Genomic DNA, 20,491 nt, shown 5'->3' with positions numbered 1-20,491 from the left:
AATAGAAACAGAAACAATAGAAACAGAAACAGAAACAATAGAAACAGAAACACTAGAGACAGAAACAGAAACAATAGAAACAGAAACACTAGAGACAGAAACAGAAACAATAGAAACAGAAACAGAAACAATAGAAACAGAAACACTACAAACAGAAAAAGAAACAATAGAAACAGAAACACTAGAGACAGAAACAGAAACAATAGAAACAGAAACACTACAAACAGAAACAGAAACAATAGAAACAGAAACAATAGAAACAGAAACACTAGTCAGAAACATAAACAATAGAAACATAAACACTAGAAACAGAAACAGAAACAGAAACAATAGAAACAGAAACACTAGAAACAGAAACAGAAACAGAAACAATAGAAACAGAAACACTAGAAACAGAAACAATAGAAACAGAAACAGAAACAATAGAAACAGAAACACTAGAAACAGAAACAGAAACAGAAACAATAGAAACAGAAACACTAGAAACAGAAACAATAGAAACAGAAACAGAAACAATAGAAACAGAAACAATAGAAACAGAAACAGAAACAATAGAAACAGAAACACTAGAGACAGAAACAGAAACAATAGAAACAGAAACACTAGAGACAGAAACAGAAACAATAGAAACAGAAACAGAAACAATAGAAACAGAAACACTACAAACAGAAAAAGAAACAATAGAAACAGAAACACTAGAGACAGAAACAGAAACAATAGAAACAGAAACACTACAAACAGAAAAAGAAACAATAGAAACAGAAACACTAGAAACAGAAACAGAAACAATAGAAACAGAAACAATAGAAACAGAAACACTAGTCAGAAACATAAACAATAGAAACATAAACACTAGAAACAGAAACAGAAACAATAGAAACAGAAACACTAGAAACAGAAACAGAAACAGAAACAATAGAAACAGAAACACTAGAAACAGAAACAATAGAAACAGAAACAGAAACAATAGAAACAGAAACAATATAAACAGAAACAATAGAAACAGAAACACTAGAAACAGAAACAGAAACAGAAACAATAGAAACAGAAACACTAGAAACAGAAACAGAAACAATAGAAACAGAAACAATATAAACAGAAACAGAAACAATAGAAACAGAAACAATAGAAACAGAAACAGAAACAATAGAAACAGAAACAATAGAAACAGAAACAATAGAAACAGAAACACTAGAGACAGAAACAGAAACAATAGAAACAGAAACAATAGAAACAGAAACAATAGAAACAGAAACACTAGAAACAGAAACAGAAACCATAGAAACAGAAACACCAGAAAGATAAACACTAGAGACAGAAACACTAGAGACAGAAAAAGAAACAACAGAAACACTAGAAACAGAAACACTAGAAGCAAAAACAATAGAAACAGAAACACTAGAAACACAAAAACAGGAACTATAGAATCAGAAACACTAGAAACAGAAACAATAGACACAGAAACACGAGAAACAGAAAAATAGGAACAATAGAAACAGAAACACTAGAAACAGAAGCACAAGAAAAACAAACACCAGAAACACAAAAGCTAGAAACAGAAACAATAAAAACAGAAGCAATAGAAATTAACTGGAAGTAGAAACAGAAACAGCAGAAACAGAAATAATAGAAACAGGAACACCACAGACAGAAAGACTAGAAACAGAAAGAGTAGAAACAGAAATAATAGAAACAGGAACAGCACAGACAGAAAGACTAGAAACAGAAACAGTAGAAACAGAAAAACTAGAAAATGAAACACGAGAAACCCCAGAAACACAAACAGTAGAAACATAAACAGTAGAAACACAAACACTAGAATTGGAAACAGAAAAACTGTTTCTAATTTGGTTTCATGTGTTGCTATTTTGACAGTGAAGGGGTTCTTGCTGATCTGCCCCTCCCCTCCCCCTCCTGTCTCACCCTCTCCTATGTTGACAGCGAAGGGGCTCTTGCTGATTTGTCCTCCAGCGAAGGTAACGTAGATGGTGTGTGCCCCCTCCATGGTGGGTTTGTAGGTGCAGCAGTACAAACTGTTGCCCTTATCCTCTATCTGACACACCACCACGTCCTTCTTACCCGCTGGGTCCATGATCACCACCTCCACCTCTCCCACACCAGCACCTGGAGACAGGGAGAACCTTAGCACCTGGAGACAGGGAGAGCCTTAGCACCTGGAGACAGGGAGAGCCTTAGCACCTGGAGACAGGGATAACCTTAGCACCTGGAGACAGGGATAACCTTAGCACCTGGAGACAGGGAGAGCCTTAGCACCTGGAGACAGGGAGAGCCTTAGCACCTGGAGACAGAGAGAGCCTTAGCACCTGGAGACAGAGAGAGCCTTAGCACCATACCAATATACTGTATATATGTTGTTTTTGCCCTCAATTCGTTGAGGAATGGACTTTTCATCTACACTGATTGACATGGATTTAACAAGTGACATCAAGAAGGGATCATAGCTTTCACCTGGATTCACCTGGTCAGTCTATGTCATGGAAAGTGCAGGTGTTCCTAATGTTCTGTACACTCAGTGTTCACTCAATATATACACATAACACACGTAACACACAAACCAGCCAAAAGCGACAAATATACAGTCATCCTTACTAACTGAGCTGCCAGAGAGGAAGGAAACAGCTCAGCAATGTCAGCAAGAGACCAATGGTGATTTTAAAACAGTCCCAGAGTTCAATTGCTGAGAAAACAGTTGGTACCTGCGGTGTAGACGTCAAAGTATGTGGTCTTATTGGCGATGTTCCCGGCAGGTTCTAGTCCAGGTCCCTGGGCTGTAGCTTTACTGCTGTCTCCCTGAGCCATCCCCACATCCACCTCATAAGGAGACGTATTGATGTGTAGCCCCGCAAACAGCACCGTCACCTAGTAAAACACAGAGTTACTAAACAGCACCGTTACCTAGTAAAACACAGAGTTACCAAACAACACTTTCACCTGGTAATAATACACACTGTTACTAAACAACACCATCATCTAGTAAAACACAGAGTTACCAAACAACACCGTCATCTGGTAATAATACACACTGTTACTAAACAACACCATCATCTAGTAAAACACAGAGTTACCAAACAACACCGTCACCTGGTAATAAATATACTGTTACCAAACAACACCGTCACCTGGTAATAATACACACTGTTACTAAACAACACCGTCACCTAGTAATAATACACACTGTTACCAAACAACACCGTCACCTAGTAATAATACACACTGTTACCAAACAACACCGTCACCTGGTAATAATACACACTGTTACCAAACAACACCATCACCTGGTAATAATACACAATGTTACCAAACAACACCATCACCTGGTAATAATACACACTGTTACCAAACAACACCATCACCTGGTAATAATACACACTGTTACTAAACAACACCGTCACCTGGTAATAATACACACTGTTACTAAACAACACCATCACCTGGTAATAATACACACTGTTACCAAACAACACCATCACCTGGTAATAATACACACTGTTACCAAACAACACCGTCACCTGGTAATAATACACACTGTTACCAAACAACACCATCACCTGGTAATAATACACACTGTTACCAAACAACACCATCATCTAGTAAAACACAGAGTTACCAAACAACACCGTCACCTGGTAATAATACACACTGTTACCAAACAACACCATCACCTGGTAATAATACACACTGTTACCAAACAACACCATCACCTGGTAATAATACACCATGTTACCAAACAACACCGTCACCTGGTAATAATACACACTGTTACCAAACAACACCATCACCTGGTAATAGTACACACTGTTACCAAACAACACCATCACCTGGTAATAATACACACTGTTACCAAACAACACCGTCACCTGGTAATAATACACACTGTCACCAAACAACACCGTCACCTGGTAATAATACACAATGTTACCAAACAACACCGTCACCTGGTAATAATACACAGAATGTCATGTAGAGTTTGGGTTAAGGGGGATACCTAACAACATTAGGGTTAGGTTAGGGTAGGTTAGGATTAAGGTTTAAGGTTAGGGTAGGGTAGGTCAGGTGAGGTTAGGTTAGGAATCAGGTTACATTTAGGGTAGGTTAGGAATAAGAGTTAAGGTAGGTTAGGGTAGGGAAGGAATAAGGGTTAAGGTTAGGGTAGGGTAGGGAAGGGAAGGAATAAGGGTTAAGGTTAGTGTAGGGTAGGGAAGGAATAAGGGTTACGGTAGGTTAGGGTATGGAAGGAATAAGGGTTAAGGTTAGGGTAGGGTAGGGAAGGAATAAGGGTTAAGGTTAGGGTAGGGTAGGGTAGGGAAGGAATAAGGGTTAAGGTTAGGGTAGGGAAGGGAAGGAATAAGGGTTAAGGTTAGGGTAGGGTAGGGAAGGGAAGGAATAAGGGTTAAGGTAGGTTAGGGTATGGAAGGAATAAGGGTTAAGGTTAGGGTAGGGTAGGGAAGGAATAAGGGTTAAGGTTAGGGTAGGGTAGGGAAGGAATAAGGGTTAAGGTTAGGGTAGGGCAGGGTAGGGAAGGAATAAGGGTTAAGGTTAGGGTAGGAATAAGGGTTAAGGTTAGTGTAGTGTAGATTACGTTAGGAGTAAGGGTTAAGGTTAGGAATAAGTGTTAAATTAGGGTAAGTTAGGAATAAGGGCTAAGGTTAGGGTGGAGTAGGTTAGGTTAGGAATAAGGGTTGAGGTTAGGGTAGGACTAAGGGTTAAGGTTAGGTATGTTTAGGTCAGTTAGGAATAAGGTTTAAGGTTAGGTTAGAAATATAGGTTAAGGTTTAAGGGTTAGGGTTAGGGTAGGTTCGGGTAGGATAGGGTGGGGTAGGAATACAGGTTAAAGTAGGGTAGGAATAAGTGTTAAGGTAGGATCGGGTACTGTGGGGTAGGGTAGGAATAAAGTTTTTTTTTTTTTTTTTTTTACCTTTATTTAACCAGGCAAGTCAGTTAAGAACAAATTCTTATTTTCAATGACGGCCTGGGAACAGTGGGTTAACTGCCTGTTCAGGGGCAGAACGACAGATTTGTACCTTGTCAGCTCGGGGGTTTGAACTCGCAACCTTCCGGTTACTAGTCCAACGCTCTAACCACTAGGCAACCCTGCCGCCCTGCCGTTAAGGTAGGTTTGGGTAGGAATAGGGGTTAAGGGTAGGGTAGGGTAGGTTAGGAATAAGGGTTAATATAGGTTAGGGTAGGAATAAGGGTTAAGGGTAGGGTAGGGTAGGTTAGGAATAAGGGTTAAGATAGGTTAGGGTAGGAATAAGGGTTAAGGTTAGGGTAGGAATAAGGGTTAAGGTTAGGGTAGGGTAGGGTAGGTTAGGAATAAGGGTTACGATAGGTTAGGGTAGGAATAAGGGTTAAGGTAGATTCGGGTAGGGTAGGGTAGGAATAAGGGTTAAGGTAGGTTCGGGTAGGGTAGGGTAGGAATAAGGGTTAAGGTGGGTTCGGGTAGGGTAGGAATAAGGGTTAAGATAGGTTAGGGTAGGAATAAGGGTTAAGGTTAGAGTAGGAATAAGGGTTATGGTTAGGGTAGGGTAGGAATAAGAGTAAAGATAGGTTAAGGTAGGAAAGGGGTTAAGGGTAGGGTAGGTTAGGAATAAGGGTTAAGATAGGTTAGGGTAGGAATAAGGGTTAAGGTTAGGGTAGGAATAAGGGTTAAGGTAGGTTAGAGTAGGAATAGGGGTTAAGGTTAGGGTAGGAATAGGGGTTAAGGTAGGTTCGGGTAGGAATAGGGGTTAAGGTTAGGGTAGGAATATGAGTTAAGATAGGTTAGGGTAGGAATAAGGGTTAAGGTTAGTGTAGGGTAGGGTAGGAATAAGGGTTAAGGTTAGGGTAGGGTAGGGTAAGAATAAGGGTTAAGGTAGGTTAGGGTAGAAATAAGGGTTAAGATAGGTTAGGGTAGGAATAAGGGTTAAGATATGTTAGGGTAGGAATAAGGGTTAAGGTTAGGGTAGGTTAGGTTAGGTTAAGAATAAGGGGTGAGGTTAGGAATAAGGGTTAAGGTTAGGTTAGGTTAGGAATAAGGGGTGAGGTTAGGAATAAGGGTTAAGGTTAGGATAGGTTAGGAAAAAGGGTTAAGGTTAGGGTAGGGATAGAACAGAAAGTGTACCTTGTGCATCCCAGTGACCTTGGGTATGTAGAAGACAGAGTAGGTTTGGTTCGTATCATTGTTGGCTGTCACTTTGGCCTGACAGGAGGATACATAGAGAGAGAGAGAGAGAGAGAGAGAGAGAGAGAGCGCGAGAGAGAGAGAGAGAGAGAGAGAGAGAGAGAGAGAGAGAGAGAGAGAGAGAGAGAGAGAGAGAGAGAGGGAGAGGGTGGGGTAGGAATACGGGTTAAGGTAGGGTAGGGTAGGGTAGGAATAAAGGTTAAGGTAGGTTCGGGAAAAGGGGCGGATCCTTAAGTTTATTTTAAGTAAAGCTACTAAGCAACCAAGCTGCTAGGACAGAACAGACCTGGCTGCAACTGCAATTAGCACTGAAGTGTGAAGTGAGAGCTGCCTTTGAATCCCCGTATCCCTGTGGAGAGGTCATTACAATACAGAACCCCCTGGATAAGGTTCGGCGTTCCGTCAACAGGACAGTTGTAAATCATGCAGCGCATTGTGTCAAGACCGCAGATTTTAAAGTAACAACAAATGTCGGTACATAGAAGTGTCTGCTGAAAGCTTAAATTATTGTTAATATAACTGTTCTGTCCAATTTACAGTAGCTATTACTGCAAAAAATTGCTATGTTATTGTTTGAGAGCTCCTAACAACAAAACACTTTTTTTCAACGCGATAGGTTTGATATATTCACCTCTGAAAGTGAAATGTGTACTTACATTCTGAAATATTGCTCTGATTTATCATCCAAAGGGTCCCAGAGATAACATGAAGTGATGTAGGTCCATGTAGCACGTACGGTTGATTTGATATTTCCACACGTTCAATTTGCAAACAAAGGAATCTGTGAGTATCTCAACCTAAGCGTTGTTTGAACGAGTCAAAACACGTTCGTATGTATTCCTCAGAGATCCTAGAAGGTAACAAGATCACTATTTCTTTAGGGATGTAGTATATCCTATAGGACACCATATTTTGTCAGAGAGCGACGCCTTCATGGCACGCAGATGACGTGGACGGTCATCACTTGAACAACTGTATCTTTATAAGCACCAATCGGGCCAAACAAAGCTGGCTAGATACCCAATGAGCTGGGCTTCACGGGAGTATCTGGAAACCATGTATTTGTCGTAAAATGTAGCTTCTAAGTACGACAGCATGCCTTTTCATTATGGACAAACATTATAAGGATATTCAGAGTTATGAAGTTATGAAAACTGGTTGTTTTGTAAATGTTGAACTTATAATATGTCTACTAATACTGGAAAAGCTCAATCAAAGTCCAAGTATACAGATTTGACGATATTCTTGCAGAAAAATGTAATATGAATGCAAATGTCTTCTTCACGATTTGCCCAAATATACCTGGGGACTTGACACTAAAAGTCTTGTTGTTCACTCATTTTTCAAGTTATCCATCTGAAACTTCGCACATACAGTCGTGGCCAACATTTTGAGAATGACACAAATATTAATTTTCACAAAGTCTGCTGCCTCAGTTTGTATGATGGCAATTTGCATATACTCCAGAATGGTATGAAGAGTGATCAGATGAATTGCAATTAATTGCAAAGTCCCTCTTTCGCCATGCAAATGAACTGAATCCACAAAAAACATTTCCACTGCATTTCAGCCCTGCCACAAAAGGACCAGCTGACATCATGTCAGTGATTCTCTCATTAACACAGGTGAATGCAAGAATTTTGCGAGACTGTGCCTCAAACCCTAATGTCTACCTGGCCCACCACTCCACCCTGGAGAGAGATGACACACAGCGATACAGACAGAGAGAGAGATGACACACAGACACAGAGAGAGCGAGATGACACACAGAGAAACAGAAAGACAAGATGTGTATGCTGTGTGTTCGTGCGAATGCATACCTCCTCTTTGTGTTCGGCAGGGTCCTCTACATGCACTAGGACCTCTCCCATCCCAGCACTGATGGTCTCCACAGTAAACACACACGGTGTGTGTATGCTGTGTGTGCGTGTGTGTGTACCTCCTCTTTGTGTCCGGCAGGGTCCTCTACATACACCAGCACCTCTCCCATCCCGGCACTGATGGTCTCCACTGTAAACACAGCCTTCTTCATCACAACGTTACCTACTGGCTCTATACCTGGAGAAAGAGAGAGAGGTGGAGAGAGAGGGAGAGAGAGGGAGAGAGAGGGAGAGAGAGAGAGAGAGAGAGAGAGAGAGAGAGAGGGAGACTAAGAGAATCAAAGCGACATTGTGATGGGTTACTGCACACTTATATTTTTATATGGTAGTGATGGTGATGATGGTAGTAGTGGGTGGGTGGGTGTGGTGGTGGTGGGGCTGCAGGTAGCCTAGCGGTTAGAGCGTTGGGTCAGTAACCAAGAAGTCGAAAACCTGATCAGACAAGGTGAAAATATTTCGTTGTGCCCTTGAGCAAGGCACTTAACCCTAAATTGCTCCAAGGGCGTTGTACTACGGACCTTGTAAAACAACACCTGTGTATGTGACAAATAAAACATATGCTTGATGTTGATGAACGGTGTACCTGGTCCGTATGCGCAGGCATTCTTAAGGTTGAGTCCAGGGCACAGGGGTGCGCCAGGCTTCAGTTTGGACTTGGGGAACTGGGACAGGTATGTCATCACGGAATGTTCATCTACATTGGGGTCAACGATTTCCTCTGGGGTTATCACCTAGGAAATCAGACCGGACACAATGTTTAGACACACACACACACACAACAGCAGAGGGTGGCAGGAATTGATTTTAAAACAATCCTGACCCCAACCCTACCAGACAGTCACCAGACAGCCATCGCCTCAGACGACCACAATCAGCAAAGAACAAACAGTACAGGTGACTGTCTGGTGTTTGTCTGGTAGGGTTGTGGTCGCCTTCTGTAAAGATGAATAAGAGATAATGAATGGGCTTCTGTCTATTTGAGCTGGACAGTATGTCTAGGTAATCCTGTCTAACACTGCTTTTTATATATATCGCGTAGCAGAACTGTATAAGTGTTGTTCTCCACTTTCTGGATGACCGAGTTTTGAAGTCAGTGGAATTAGAATATGATAGCTAAGGAGATAGCGAAAACACCAGTCTGGATTACATCTTCAAACTAAGGGCAACCATGGCATCCGTGACAGAGAGGGAGAAGCGTCCATCCATGTACATGGGTAAGATAGTCTAGACTAACTACATTTTCGGATATTACACATTTCTAATTTAGTCAGAAAGTCATTTTCATTTCAAGTTAAAGTGTACTGTTAGCTAGCTAATGTTAGCTGACTGGCTCACAAGCTAATGTGTATGATCTGTGTAGTAATATTATTTGTATCTCAGAGCCATTTGCTTTGCTAGTTATAGCCTAATGATAGCTAGCTAACATTGAACATGGTTGGTTAGTTGTAGATTCATGCAGGATAGTAACATCATACATTCGGATTATGGTTCATTGTTTACCCAGCTACATGTCTTAACAAAATACTCCACTATCTGTCTGTAAAAAGGCGTAATTAAATTGTTACCAGCAGCAGTTAGTCACCATCGCTCTGGATAAAATACAAACAGCCTAACCAGCTCTGCTAGGTCCAGTAAAATGGTCAGAGTGGGGTGTTTTCTCATTATGTGTAGCCAACGTTAGACAATTGGCTTGGGTAATTGACTGCTGTTGTTAGGTCAGAACGAGCGGATCAACCCTACTCCTCGGCCAGAGCGTCCAGCTCTGAACGCTCCTTAAAGAGACGGGCGGGGCAAAAGATTAAGAATTAATTAAGCAATGCTGAGTGTAGACAAAGAAGAGCTCTCCAGTAGGTGTGCCAAAATATTCAAAGGCCATTTTCCCAAAAGAGAGGTTACAAGTACATCAACTTTCAAAGCAAAATGACTTTCCCATTGTTCCTCAACTGTAGTGTATGATATATAATTTTCTAACTCTGAGTCCCTACTTGTATCCCATGTTAAAAACACCATTCGACTGGTCGGTAGCCATATCTATGAAAATACCAAAGTTCCAAAGGCTGGGTGTAATAGAGTGTATAAGAGGTCAGGCTGGGTGTAATAGAGTGTATAAGAGGTCATACAATACGTTTTCTAGTGATGTTGTTGATGTAAAACATATTTGTTGGTAATGAGGAGCAACCAGACGCTGAACTTGACACATTTATAAAATTGTTTATCCCAGTTACTAATATTCATGCACTGATAAAGAAAATGACTGAAAAAATAGTTAAAAGTCCCTGTGGATTGATGAGGAATTGAAAAATGGTATGGTTGAGAGGGATGAGGCAAAAGGTATGGCAAATAAGTCTGGCTGCACAATCGATTGGAAAACATCCTGCAAACGGAGAAATCATGTGACTGAATAAAAAGAAGAAGAAACTAGACTTTGAATTAATCGATATTTCATTGACGTGATCAGCAAACTGAGGACATGCCAGCAACAAACGCTGACACTACACATCCAAGTATATCTGACCAAATTAGGAAAGACAAGCATTGTACTTTTGAATTCCGTGAAGTGAGTGTGGAAGAGGTGTCTATCAACAATGACAAGCCACTGGGGTCTGACAACTTGGATGGAAAATGACTGAGGATAATAGTAGACAATATGGCCACTCCTATCTGCCATATTTAAATATAAACCTCCTAGAAAGTGTGCGTCCTCAGGCCTGGAGGGAAGCTAAAGTCATTCCGCTACCTCAGAATAGTAAAGCCCCCTTTACTGGCTCAAATAGCTGACCAATCAGCCTGCTACCAACCCCTAGTAAACTTCTGGAAGAAATGGTGTCTGACCAGATACAATGCTATTTTACAGTCAACAAAATGACAACAGACTTTCAGCTTAATCGGAGGACATTCAACAAGCACAGTACTTACAAATGACTGATGATTGATGGCTGAGAGAAATTGATGATAAAAAGATTATTGGGGTATAGTTTTGTTAGACTTCAGTGCAGCTTGTGACATTATCAATCATAGTCTGCTGCTGGAAAAACTGATGTGTTATGGCTTTACACCCCTGCTATATTGTGGATAAAGATTTACCTTTCTAACAGAACTCAGAGGGTGTTCTTTAATGGAAGCCTCTCCAACATAATCAAGGTAGAAGCAGGAATTCCCAGGGCAGCTGTCTAGGCCCCTTACTTGTTCAATCTTTACTAATGACATGTCACTGGCTTTGAGTAAAGCCCATGTGTCTATGTACAGTTGGAAGTCGGAAGTTTACATACACTTAGGTTGGAGTCGTTAAAACTCATTTTTCAACCACTCCACACATTTCTTGTTAACAAACTATAGTTTCGGCAAGTTGGTTAGGACATCTACTTTGTGCATAACACAAATAATTTTTCCAACAATTGTTTACAGACAGATTATTTCAATTATAATTCACTGCATCACAATTCCAGTGGGTCAGAAGTTTACATACACTAAGTTGACTGTGCCTTTAAACAGTTTGGAAAATTCCAGAAAATTATGTCATGGCTTTAGAAGCTTCTGATGGGCTAATTGACATAATTTGAGTCAATTGGAGGTGTACTTGTGGATGTATTTCAAGGCCTACCTTCAAACTCAGTGCCTCTTTGCTTGGCATCATGGGAAATTCAAAAGAAATCAACCAAGACCCAAGAAAAAAAATTACAGACCTCCACAAGTCTGGTTCATCCTTGGGAGCAATTTACAAACGCCTGAAGGTACCACGTTCATCTGTACAAACAATAGTACGCAAGCATAAACATCATAGGACCACGCAGCCGCCATACCACTCGGGAAGAAGATGCGTTCTGTCTCCTAGAGATGAACGTACTTTGGCGCGAAAAGTGCAAATAAATCCCAGAACAACAACAAATGACCTTGTGCAGATGCTGGAGTTTCTATATCCACAGGAAAACAAGTTCAATATCGACATAACCTGAAAGGCCGCTCAGCAAGGAAGAAGCCACTGTTCCAAAACCAACATAAAAAAGCCAGACTATGGTTTGCAACTGCACATGAGGACAAAGATCATACTTTTTGGAGAAATGTCCTCTGGTCTAATGAAACAAAAATATAACTGTTTGACCATAATGACCATAGTTATGTTTGGAGGAGAAAGGGGGAGGCTTGCAAGCCGAAGAACACCATCCCAACCATGAAGCACGGGGGTGGCATCATCATGTTGTGGGGGTGCTTTGCTGCAGGAGGGACTGGTGCACTTCACAAAATTGATGGCATCATGAGGCAGGAAAATTATGTGGATATATTGAAGCAACATCTCAGGACATCAGTCAGGATGTTAAAGCTTGGTAGCAAATGGGTCTTCCAAATGGACAATGACCACAAGCATACTTCCAAAGTTGTGGCAAAATGGCTTAAGGACAACAAAGTTAAGGTGTTGGAGTGGCCATCACAAAGGACCTGACCTCAATCCTATAGAACATTTGTGGGCAGAACTGAAAAAGCATGTGCGAGCAAGGAGGCCTACAAACCTGACTCAAACCTGACTCAGTTACACCAGCTCTGTCAGGAGGAATGGGATAAAATTCACCCAACTTATTGTGGGAAGCTTGTGGAAGGCTATCCAAAACGTTTGACCCAAGTTAAACAATGTAAAGGCAATGCTACCAAATACTAATTGAGTGTATGTAAACTTCTGATCCACCGGGGAATGTGATGAAAGAAATAAAAGCTGAAATAAATGATTCTCTCTACTATTATTCTGACATTTTACATTCTTAAAATAAAGTGGTGATCCTAACTGACCTAAGACAGGGAATTTTTACTTGGATTAAATGTCAGGAATTGTGAAAAACTGAGTTTAAATGTACTTTGGCTGAGGTGTACGCAAACATCCGACTACAACTGAATGTGGATGACTCAAAACTATACACTTCAGCTACTGCAGTGACTGAAATGACTGCAGCACTTCAAAGAGCAGTTAGTTTCAGAATGGGTGGCAAGGAATAAGTTGGTCCTAAATATTTTGAAAAATAAAGAATTGTATTGGGACAAATCATTCACTAAACCCTTAACCTCAACTAAATATTGTAATGAATAATGTAGAATTTGAGCAAGTTGAGGAGACTAAACCCAGGATTGTAAACTGTCATGGTCAAAACAGAAATGCTTTTGAACATTTAAAAAAGGCAAATTGTATTCATTTAACACCATCCAACCCCACCTACTGGTGGATAAACTGGGGAATTAGGGTGTCAACTCTCTACTGGTGGATAAGCTGGGGAATTAGGGTGTCAACTCTCTACTGGTGGATAAACTGGTGAATTAGGGTGTCAACTCTCTACTGGTGGATAAGCTGGTGAATTAGGGTGTCAACTCTCTACTGGTGGATAAACTGGGGAATTAGGGTGTCAACTCTCTACTGGTGGATAAACTGGTGAATTAGGGTGTCAACTCTCTACTGGTGGATAAGCTGGGGAATTAGGGTGTCAACTCTCTACTGGTGGATAAGCTGGTGAATTAGGGTGTCAACTCTCTACTGGTGGATAAGCTGGGGAATTAGGGTGTCAACTCTCTACTGGTGGATAAGCTGGGGAATTAGGGTGTCAACTCTCTACTGGTGGATAAGCTGGGGAATTAGGGTGTCAACTCTCTACTGATCAAGTGAATAAATAGTTTCCTTGTTTCTCAACAAGTGAAGTTCAACTCCGCCATCTCGACATTTAGAATGGTGAATCAGGGAGCCCCTCAAGGTTGCGCACTTTCACCAATACTGTACACAAAACGATTGTCAAGCCTCTGACGCAGCCCACACATTTTTTACATTTGCATTTGACAAAGCTTTTGTGGGTTTCCTTCACCCAGACCAAGCCTCTCCTCAAGGTTTTGACAGAGAAACGGCAACATTGGTCCAGTGGTCTGCAGATAAGTCTCTTGAAATAAATGTTAAGAAAACAAAAGAGATGGAAAGTGATTTCGGATGGAACAAAAGACCTCTACAAAGATCAATGGGGAATCGATAGAATGACCACGTACCTGGGACTCGATAGAATGACCACGTACCTGGGAATCGATAGAATGACCACGTACCTGGGACTCGATAGAATGACCACGTACCTGGGACTCGATAGAATGACCACGTACCTGGGAATCGATAGAATGACCACGTACCTGGGACTCGATAGAATGACCACGTACCTGGGACTCGATAGAATAACCACGTACCTGGGACTCGATAGAATGACCACGTACCTGGGAATCGATAGAATGACCATGTACCTGGGAATCGATAGAATGACCACGTACCTGGGACTCGATAGAATGACCACGTACCTGGGACTCGATAGAATGACCACGTACCTGGGACTCGATAGAATGACCACGTACCTGGGAATCGATAGAATGACCACGTACCTGGGAATCGATAGAATGACCACGTACCTGGGAATCGATAGAATGACCACGTACCTGGGAATCGATAGAATGACCACGTACCTGGGAATCGATAGAATGACCACGTACCTGGGACTCGATAGAATGACCACGTACCTGGGACTCGATAGAATGACCACGTACCTGGGAATCGATAGAATGACCACGTACCTGGGACTCGATAGAATGACCACGTACCTGGGACTCGATAGAATGACCACGTACCTGGGACTCGATAGAATGACCACGTACCTGGGAATCGATAGAATGACCACGTACCTGGGAATCGATAGAATGACCACGTACCTGGGAATCGATAGAATGACCACGTACCTGGGAATCGATAGAATGACCACGTACCTGGGACTCGATAGAATGACCACGTACCTGGGAATCGATAGAATGACCACGTACCTGGGAATCGATAGAATGACCACGTACCTGGGAATCGATAGAATGACCACGTACCTGGGAATCGATAGAATGACCACGTACCTGGGACTCGATAGAATGACCACGTACCTGGGACTCGATAGAATGACCACGTACCTGGGAATCGATAGAATGACCACATACCTGGGACTCGATAGAATGACCACGTACCTGGGACTCGATAGAATGACCACGTACCTGGGACTCGATAGAATGACCACGTACCTGGGAATCGATAGAATGACCACGTACCTGGGACTCGATAGAATGACCACGTACCTGGGACTCGATAGAATGACCACGTACCTGGGAATCGAAATAGACAAACTGAAATGACAGTGCATTTGCAAAGATAAAGAAATTGCAAAAGATCATGTTTTTACTTAAACTGAATCATTTTAATGCCGACGGTTATATCTTACAAATCTTCTATAAGTCTGTCCTGCAGAGTGGGCTCTCCTTTGGTCTGATATGTGTGTTCGGAAAAATTCGAGTGCAACACCAAGTCAAGCTTCAGGGATTGATTAAGACGGTGGGAAGGATAATTGTTATAGATCAAGAATCAGCCAACAACCTGTACACAAAACTCATCCTCCTAAAACTTTTACAGGACAGTACTCATCCCCTTCACTCAGGACTCATCCTCCTAAAACTTTTACAGGACAACACTCATCCCCTTCACTCAAAACTCATCCTCCTAAAACTTTTACAGGACAGCACTCATCCCATTCACTCAAAACTCATCCTCCTAAAACTTGAAAGCATTTCACAGGACAGCACTCATCCCATTCACTCAGAACTCATCCTCCTAAAACTTGAAAGCATTTCACAGGACAGCATTCATCCCATTCACTCAGAACTCAAATTATTTTGTGTAGTTTGTGTTTTCATGTTTTATGTACTGTAGTTTTAAGCACATGACCAAATTAAGTTGATCTGAATCTGAATAACAACAGTAGCTAAAATGGGGAGAAGTCTGTCCATAATAAAGCGCTGCTCTGCCTTCTTAACAACACTATTAACAAGGCAGGTCCTACAGGCCCTAGTTTCTACCTTCTTAACAACACTACCAACAAGGCAGGTCCTACAGGCCCTAGTTTCTACCTTCTTAACAGCACTATCAACAAGGCAGGTCCTACAGGCCCTAGTTTCTACCTTCTTAACAGCACTATTAACAAGACAGGTCCTACAGGCCCTAGTTTCTACCTTCTTAACAGCACTATCAACAAGGCAGGTCCTACAGGCCCTAGTTTCTACCTTCTTAACAGCACTATTAACAAGACAGGTCCTACAGGCCCTAGTTTCTACCTTCTTAACAACACTATCAACAAGGCAGGTTCTACAGGCCCTAGTTTCTACCTTCTTAACAGCACTATTAACAAGACAGGTCCTACAGGCCCTAGTTTCTACCTTCTTAACAACACTATCAACAAGGCAGGTCCTACAGGCTCTAGTTTCTACCTTCTTAACAACACTATCAACAAGGCAGGTCCTACAGGCCCTAGTTTTTACCTTCTTAACATCACTATCAACAAGGAGGGTCCTACAGGCCCTAGTTTCTACCTTCTTAACAACACTATCAACAACGCAGGTCCTACAGGCCCTAGTTTTTACCTTCTTAACAACACTATCAACAAGGCAGGTTCTACAGGCCCTAGTTTCTACCTTCTTAACAGCACTATTAACAAGACAGGTCCTACAGGCCCTAGTTTCTACCTTCTTAACAACACTATCAACAAGGCAGGTCCTACAGGCCCTAGTTTCTACCTTCTTAACAACACTATCAACAAGGCAGGTCCTACAGGCCCTAGTTTCTACCTTCTCAACATCACTATCAACAAGGCAGGTCCTACAGGCCCTAGTTTCTACCTTCTTAACAACACTATTAACAAGACAGGTCCTACAGGCCCTAGTTTCTACCTTCTTAACAACACTATCAACAAGGCAGGTCCTACAGGCCCTAGTTTTTACCTTCTTAACATCACTATCAACAAGGAGGGTCCTACAGGCCCTAGTTTTTACCTTCTTAACATCACTATCAACAAGGCAGGTCCTACAGGTCCTAGTTTCTACCTTAACATCACTATCAACAAGGCAGGTCCTACAGGCCCTAGTTTCTACCTTCTTAACAGCACTATCAACAAGGCAGGTCCTACAGGCCCTAGTTTCTACCTTCTTAACAACACTATCAACAAGGCAGGTCCTACAGGCCCTAGTTTCTACCTTCTTAACAGCACTATCAACAAGGCAGGTCCTACAGGCACTAGTTTCTACCTTCTTAACAACACTATCAACAAGGCAGGTCCTACAGGCCCTAGTTTCTACCTTCTTAACAACACTATCAACAAGGAAGGTCCTACAGGCCCTAGTTTCTACCTTCTTAACAACACTATCAACAAGGCAGGTCCTACGGGCCCTAGTTTCTACCTTCTTAACAACACTATCAACAAGGCAGGTCCTACAGGCCCTAGTTTCTACCTTCTTAACAACACTATCAACAAGGAAGGTCCTACAGGCCCTAGTTTCTACCTTCTTAACAACACTATCAACAAGGCAGGTCCTACGGGCCCTAGTTTCTACCTTCTTAACAACACTATCAACAAGGCAGGTCCTACAGGCCCTAGTTTCTACCTTCTTAACAACACTATCAACAAGGCAGGTCCTACAGAACCTAGTTTCTACCTTCTTAACAACACTATCAACAAGGCAGGTCCTACAGGCCCTAGTTTCTACCTTCTTAACAACACTATCAACTAGGAAGGTCCTACAGGCCCTAGTTTCTACCTTCTTAACAACACTATCAACAAGGCAGGTCCTACAGGCCCTAGTTTCTACATTCTTAACAACACTATCAACAAGGCAGGTCCTACAGGCCCTAGTTTCTACCTTCTTAACAGCACTATCAACAAGGCAGGTCCTACAGGCCCTAGTTTCTACCTTCTTAACAACACTATCAACAAGGCAGGTCCTACAGGCCCTAGTTTCTACCTTCTTAACAGCACTATCAACAAGGCAGGTCCTACAGGCCCTAGTTTCTACCTTCTTAACAACACTATCAACAAGGCAGGTCCTAGTTTCTACCTTCTTAACAACACTATCAACAAGGCAGGTCCTAGTTTCTACCTTCTTAACAACACTATCAACAAGGCAGGTCCTACAGGACCTAGTTTCTACCATCTTAACAACACTATCAACAAGGCAGGTCCTACGGGCTCTAGTCCCTACCTTCTTAACAACACTATCAACAAGGCAGGTCCTACAGGCTCTAGTTTCTACCTTAACAACACTATCAACAAGGCAGGTCCTACAGGCCCTAGTTTCTACCTTCTTAACAACACTATCAACAAGGCAGGTCCTACAGGCCCTAGTTTCTACCTTCTTAATAACACTATCAACAAGGCCGGTCTTACAGGCCCTAGTTTCTACCTTCTTAACAACACTATCATACCAACAAGGCAGGTCCTACAGGCCCTAGTTTTGTTGCCCCTGGCCTACTGTTCAGTCGTGTGGTCAGGTGACACAGAGGGATTTAGGAAAATTGCAATTGGCTCAGAACAGGGCAGCACGGCTGGCCCTTGTATGTACACAGAGAGCTAATATTAATAATATGCATGTCAATCTCCCCTGGCTCAAAGTGGAGGAGAAATTGACTTCCTCACTACTTGTATTTGTGAGAGGTATTGACATGTTGGATGCACCGAGCTGTCAGTTTAAACTACTAGAACACAGCTCAGACACCCATACATACCCCACAAAACATGCTACCAGAGGTCTGTTTAAACTACTAACACACAGCTTAGACACCCTTACATACCCCACAAGACATGTCACCAGAGGTCTGTTTAAACTACTAGAACACAGCTTAGACACCCATCCATACCCCACAAGACATGCCACCAGAGGTCTGTTTAAACTACTAGCACACAGCTCAGACACCCATAAATACCCCACAAGACATGCCACCAGAGGTCTGTTTAAACTACTAGCACACAGCTCAGACACCCATAAATACCCCACAAGACATGCTACCAGAGGTCTGTTTAAACTACTAACACACAGCTCAGACACCCATAAATACCCCACAAGACATCAAATCAAATCAAATGTTATTTGTCACATACACATGGTTAGCAGATGTTAATGTGAGTGTAGCGAAATGCTTGTGCTTCTAGACATGCTACCAGAGGTCTGTTTAAACTACTAACACACAGCTCAGACACCCAGAAATACCCCACAAGACATGCTACCAGAGGTCTGTTTAAACTACTAACACACAGCTCAGATACCCATAAATACCCCCACAAGACATGCTACCAGAGGTCTGTTTAAACTACTAACACACAAAACTGAATGATGTTTTCTTTTCACAGCTACCTATCAACAGGCCCGGATCAAACGTAGACAGGCAGAGGAGCCTTCTGATCTGCAGACGGACTCTGACATGGATGAAGAAGGGGTAACACAGCACTAGGGAACTGATTTCCCTATTGAATACTGTCCAGGATGTGGAGGCCATGGAATGGTAGGTGCTATGAGAGGGATGTTTTACAAACAAACACATATGTTGTACTATTTCATTCATTAGTCCACTGTTTCCAAGATAGAGAACTTTCACTACATCTAGCAGAGGCTGTTATCCAGAGTGACAGAAGCAACTACGGATATTCAAGGGGACATTGACAGATTTTTCACCTAGTTAGCTTGGGGAATCGAACCAGCAATATTTCGGGTTACAAATGCAAATTATATGCAAATGACCAGAATGATCATCATATCAGTTACGTCATCATCATCATCATCATCACACTTCCTCAGTCCTAGACCTGGGGACCCAAAGGGTTTCTGCCCCAACACTTGATTCAACTCATCATCAAGCCTTCTAACTAAATAAGGTATGTGAGTGCTAGGGCAAAAAGAAACACCCCTTTAGGACCAGGACTGGGGAACACTGCTGACATGCACATTTTTGGGATCGTATACAGGGTGAGGAAAACAATGTGTAAATTCGTAATTTGATTGAACTCTCTCTTTAATCAGAGTTCCTGCATTGAATTTGATCTGAGCATGTGCTATAAATAAACTGAATTTGTCATCTCTTAAGAGAGATTGCTTGGGCAGCAGCATCTGGGGCCTGCATGGAGAATGAGAACAAACCCAGGTTGGTCCCAGGTGGCTAGCCCAATTGAAAACACAGCCTAATTTCCGTCCATATAGGTCTCACTACACAGCCATTCTTTACCCAGATGTAACCCACCGCCAGGACAACATATAAAGCCCAACACAGCAACCACATCTGGGGCCAACATGGATACCGAGGGCAAAACAATGTGGGTAACTGTTGGATTTCCCTCATGGGGACCGTGGAAAAGCCCTTTCATTAATAACCCAAATGGGCCCCAGGGGGAGATGTTGGCTGGGGGAGATGTTGGCTGGGGGAGATGTTGGCTGGGGGAGATGTTGGCTGGGGGAGATGTTGGCTTTGGGAGATGTTGGCTGGGGGAGATGTTGGCTGGGGGAGATGTTGGCTGGGGGAGATGTTGGCTTTGGGAGATGTTGGCTGGGGGAGATGTTGGCTGGGGGAGATGTTGGCTGG

The 20,491-nt window shown here is 42.3% G+C and overlaps 1 protein-coding gene across 2 annotated transcripts in view; it reads right to left on the bottom strand.

Annotated features, from left to right (window-relative positions):
* LOC110516429 (filamin-A) overlaps positions 1-20,491 on the bottom strand; it is a 179,143-nt gene that overhangs the window by 143,653 nt on the left and 14,999 nt on the right. For both annotated transcript variants that reach the window (XM_036989132.1, XM_036989133.1), the window contains exons 4-8: positions 8,645-8,792; positions 8,121-8,239; positions 6,122-6,199; positions 2,718-2,880; positions 1,924-2,124 (exon numbers count right to left, since the gene is read on the bottom strand). In XM_036989132.1, coding sequence (XP_036845027.1) covers positions 1,924-2,124; positions 2,718-2,880; positions 6,122-6,199; positions 8,121-8,239; positions 8,645-8,792 — 709 coding nt within the window. The remainder of the gene's footprint in view (positions 1-1,923; positions 2,125-2,717; positions 2,881-6,121; positions 6,200-8,120; positions 8,240-8,644; positions 8,793-20,491) is intronic.

The sequence above is a fragment of the Oncorhynchus mykiss genome, chromosome 9, assembly GCF_013265735.2.
Source record: "Oncorhynchus mykiss isolate Arlee chromosome 9, USDA_OmykA_1.1, whole genome shotgun sequence".
Classification (NCBI taxonomy): Eukaryota; Metazoa; Chordata; class Actinopteri; order Salmoniformes; family Salmonidae; genus Oncorhynchus; species Oncorhynchus mykiss.
Note: the sequence above shows the minus strand (reverse complement) of the source record. Positions and strands in the feature narration are given on the sequence as shown.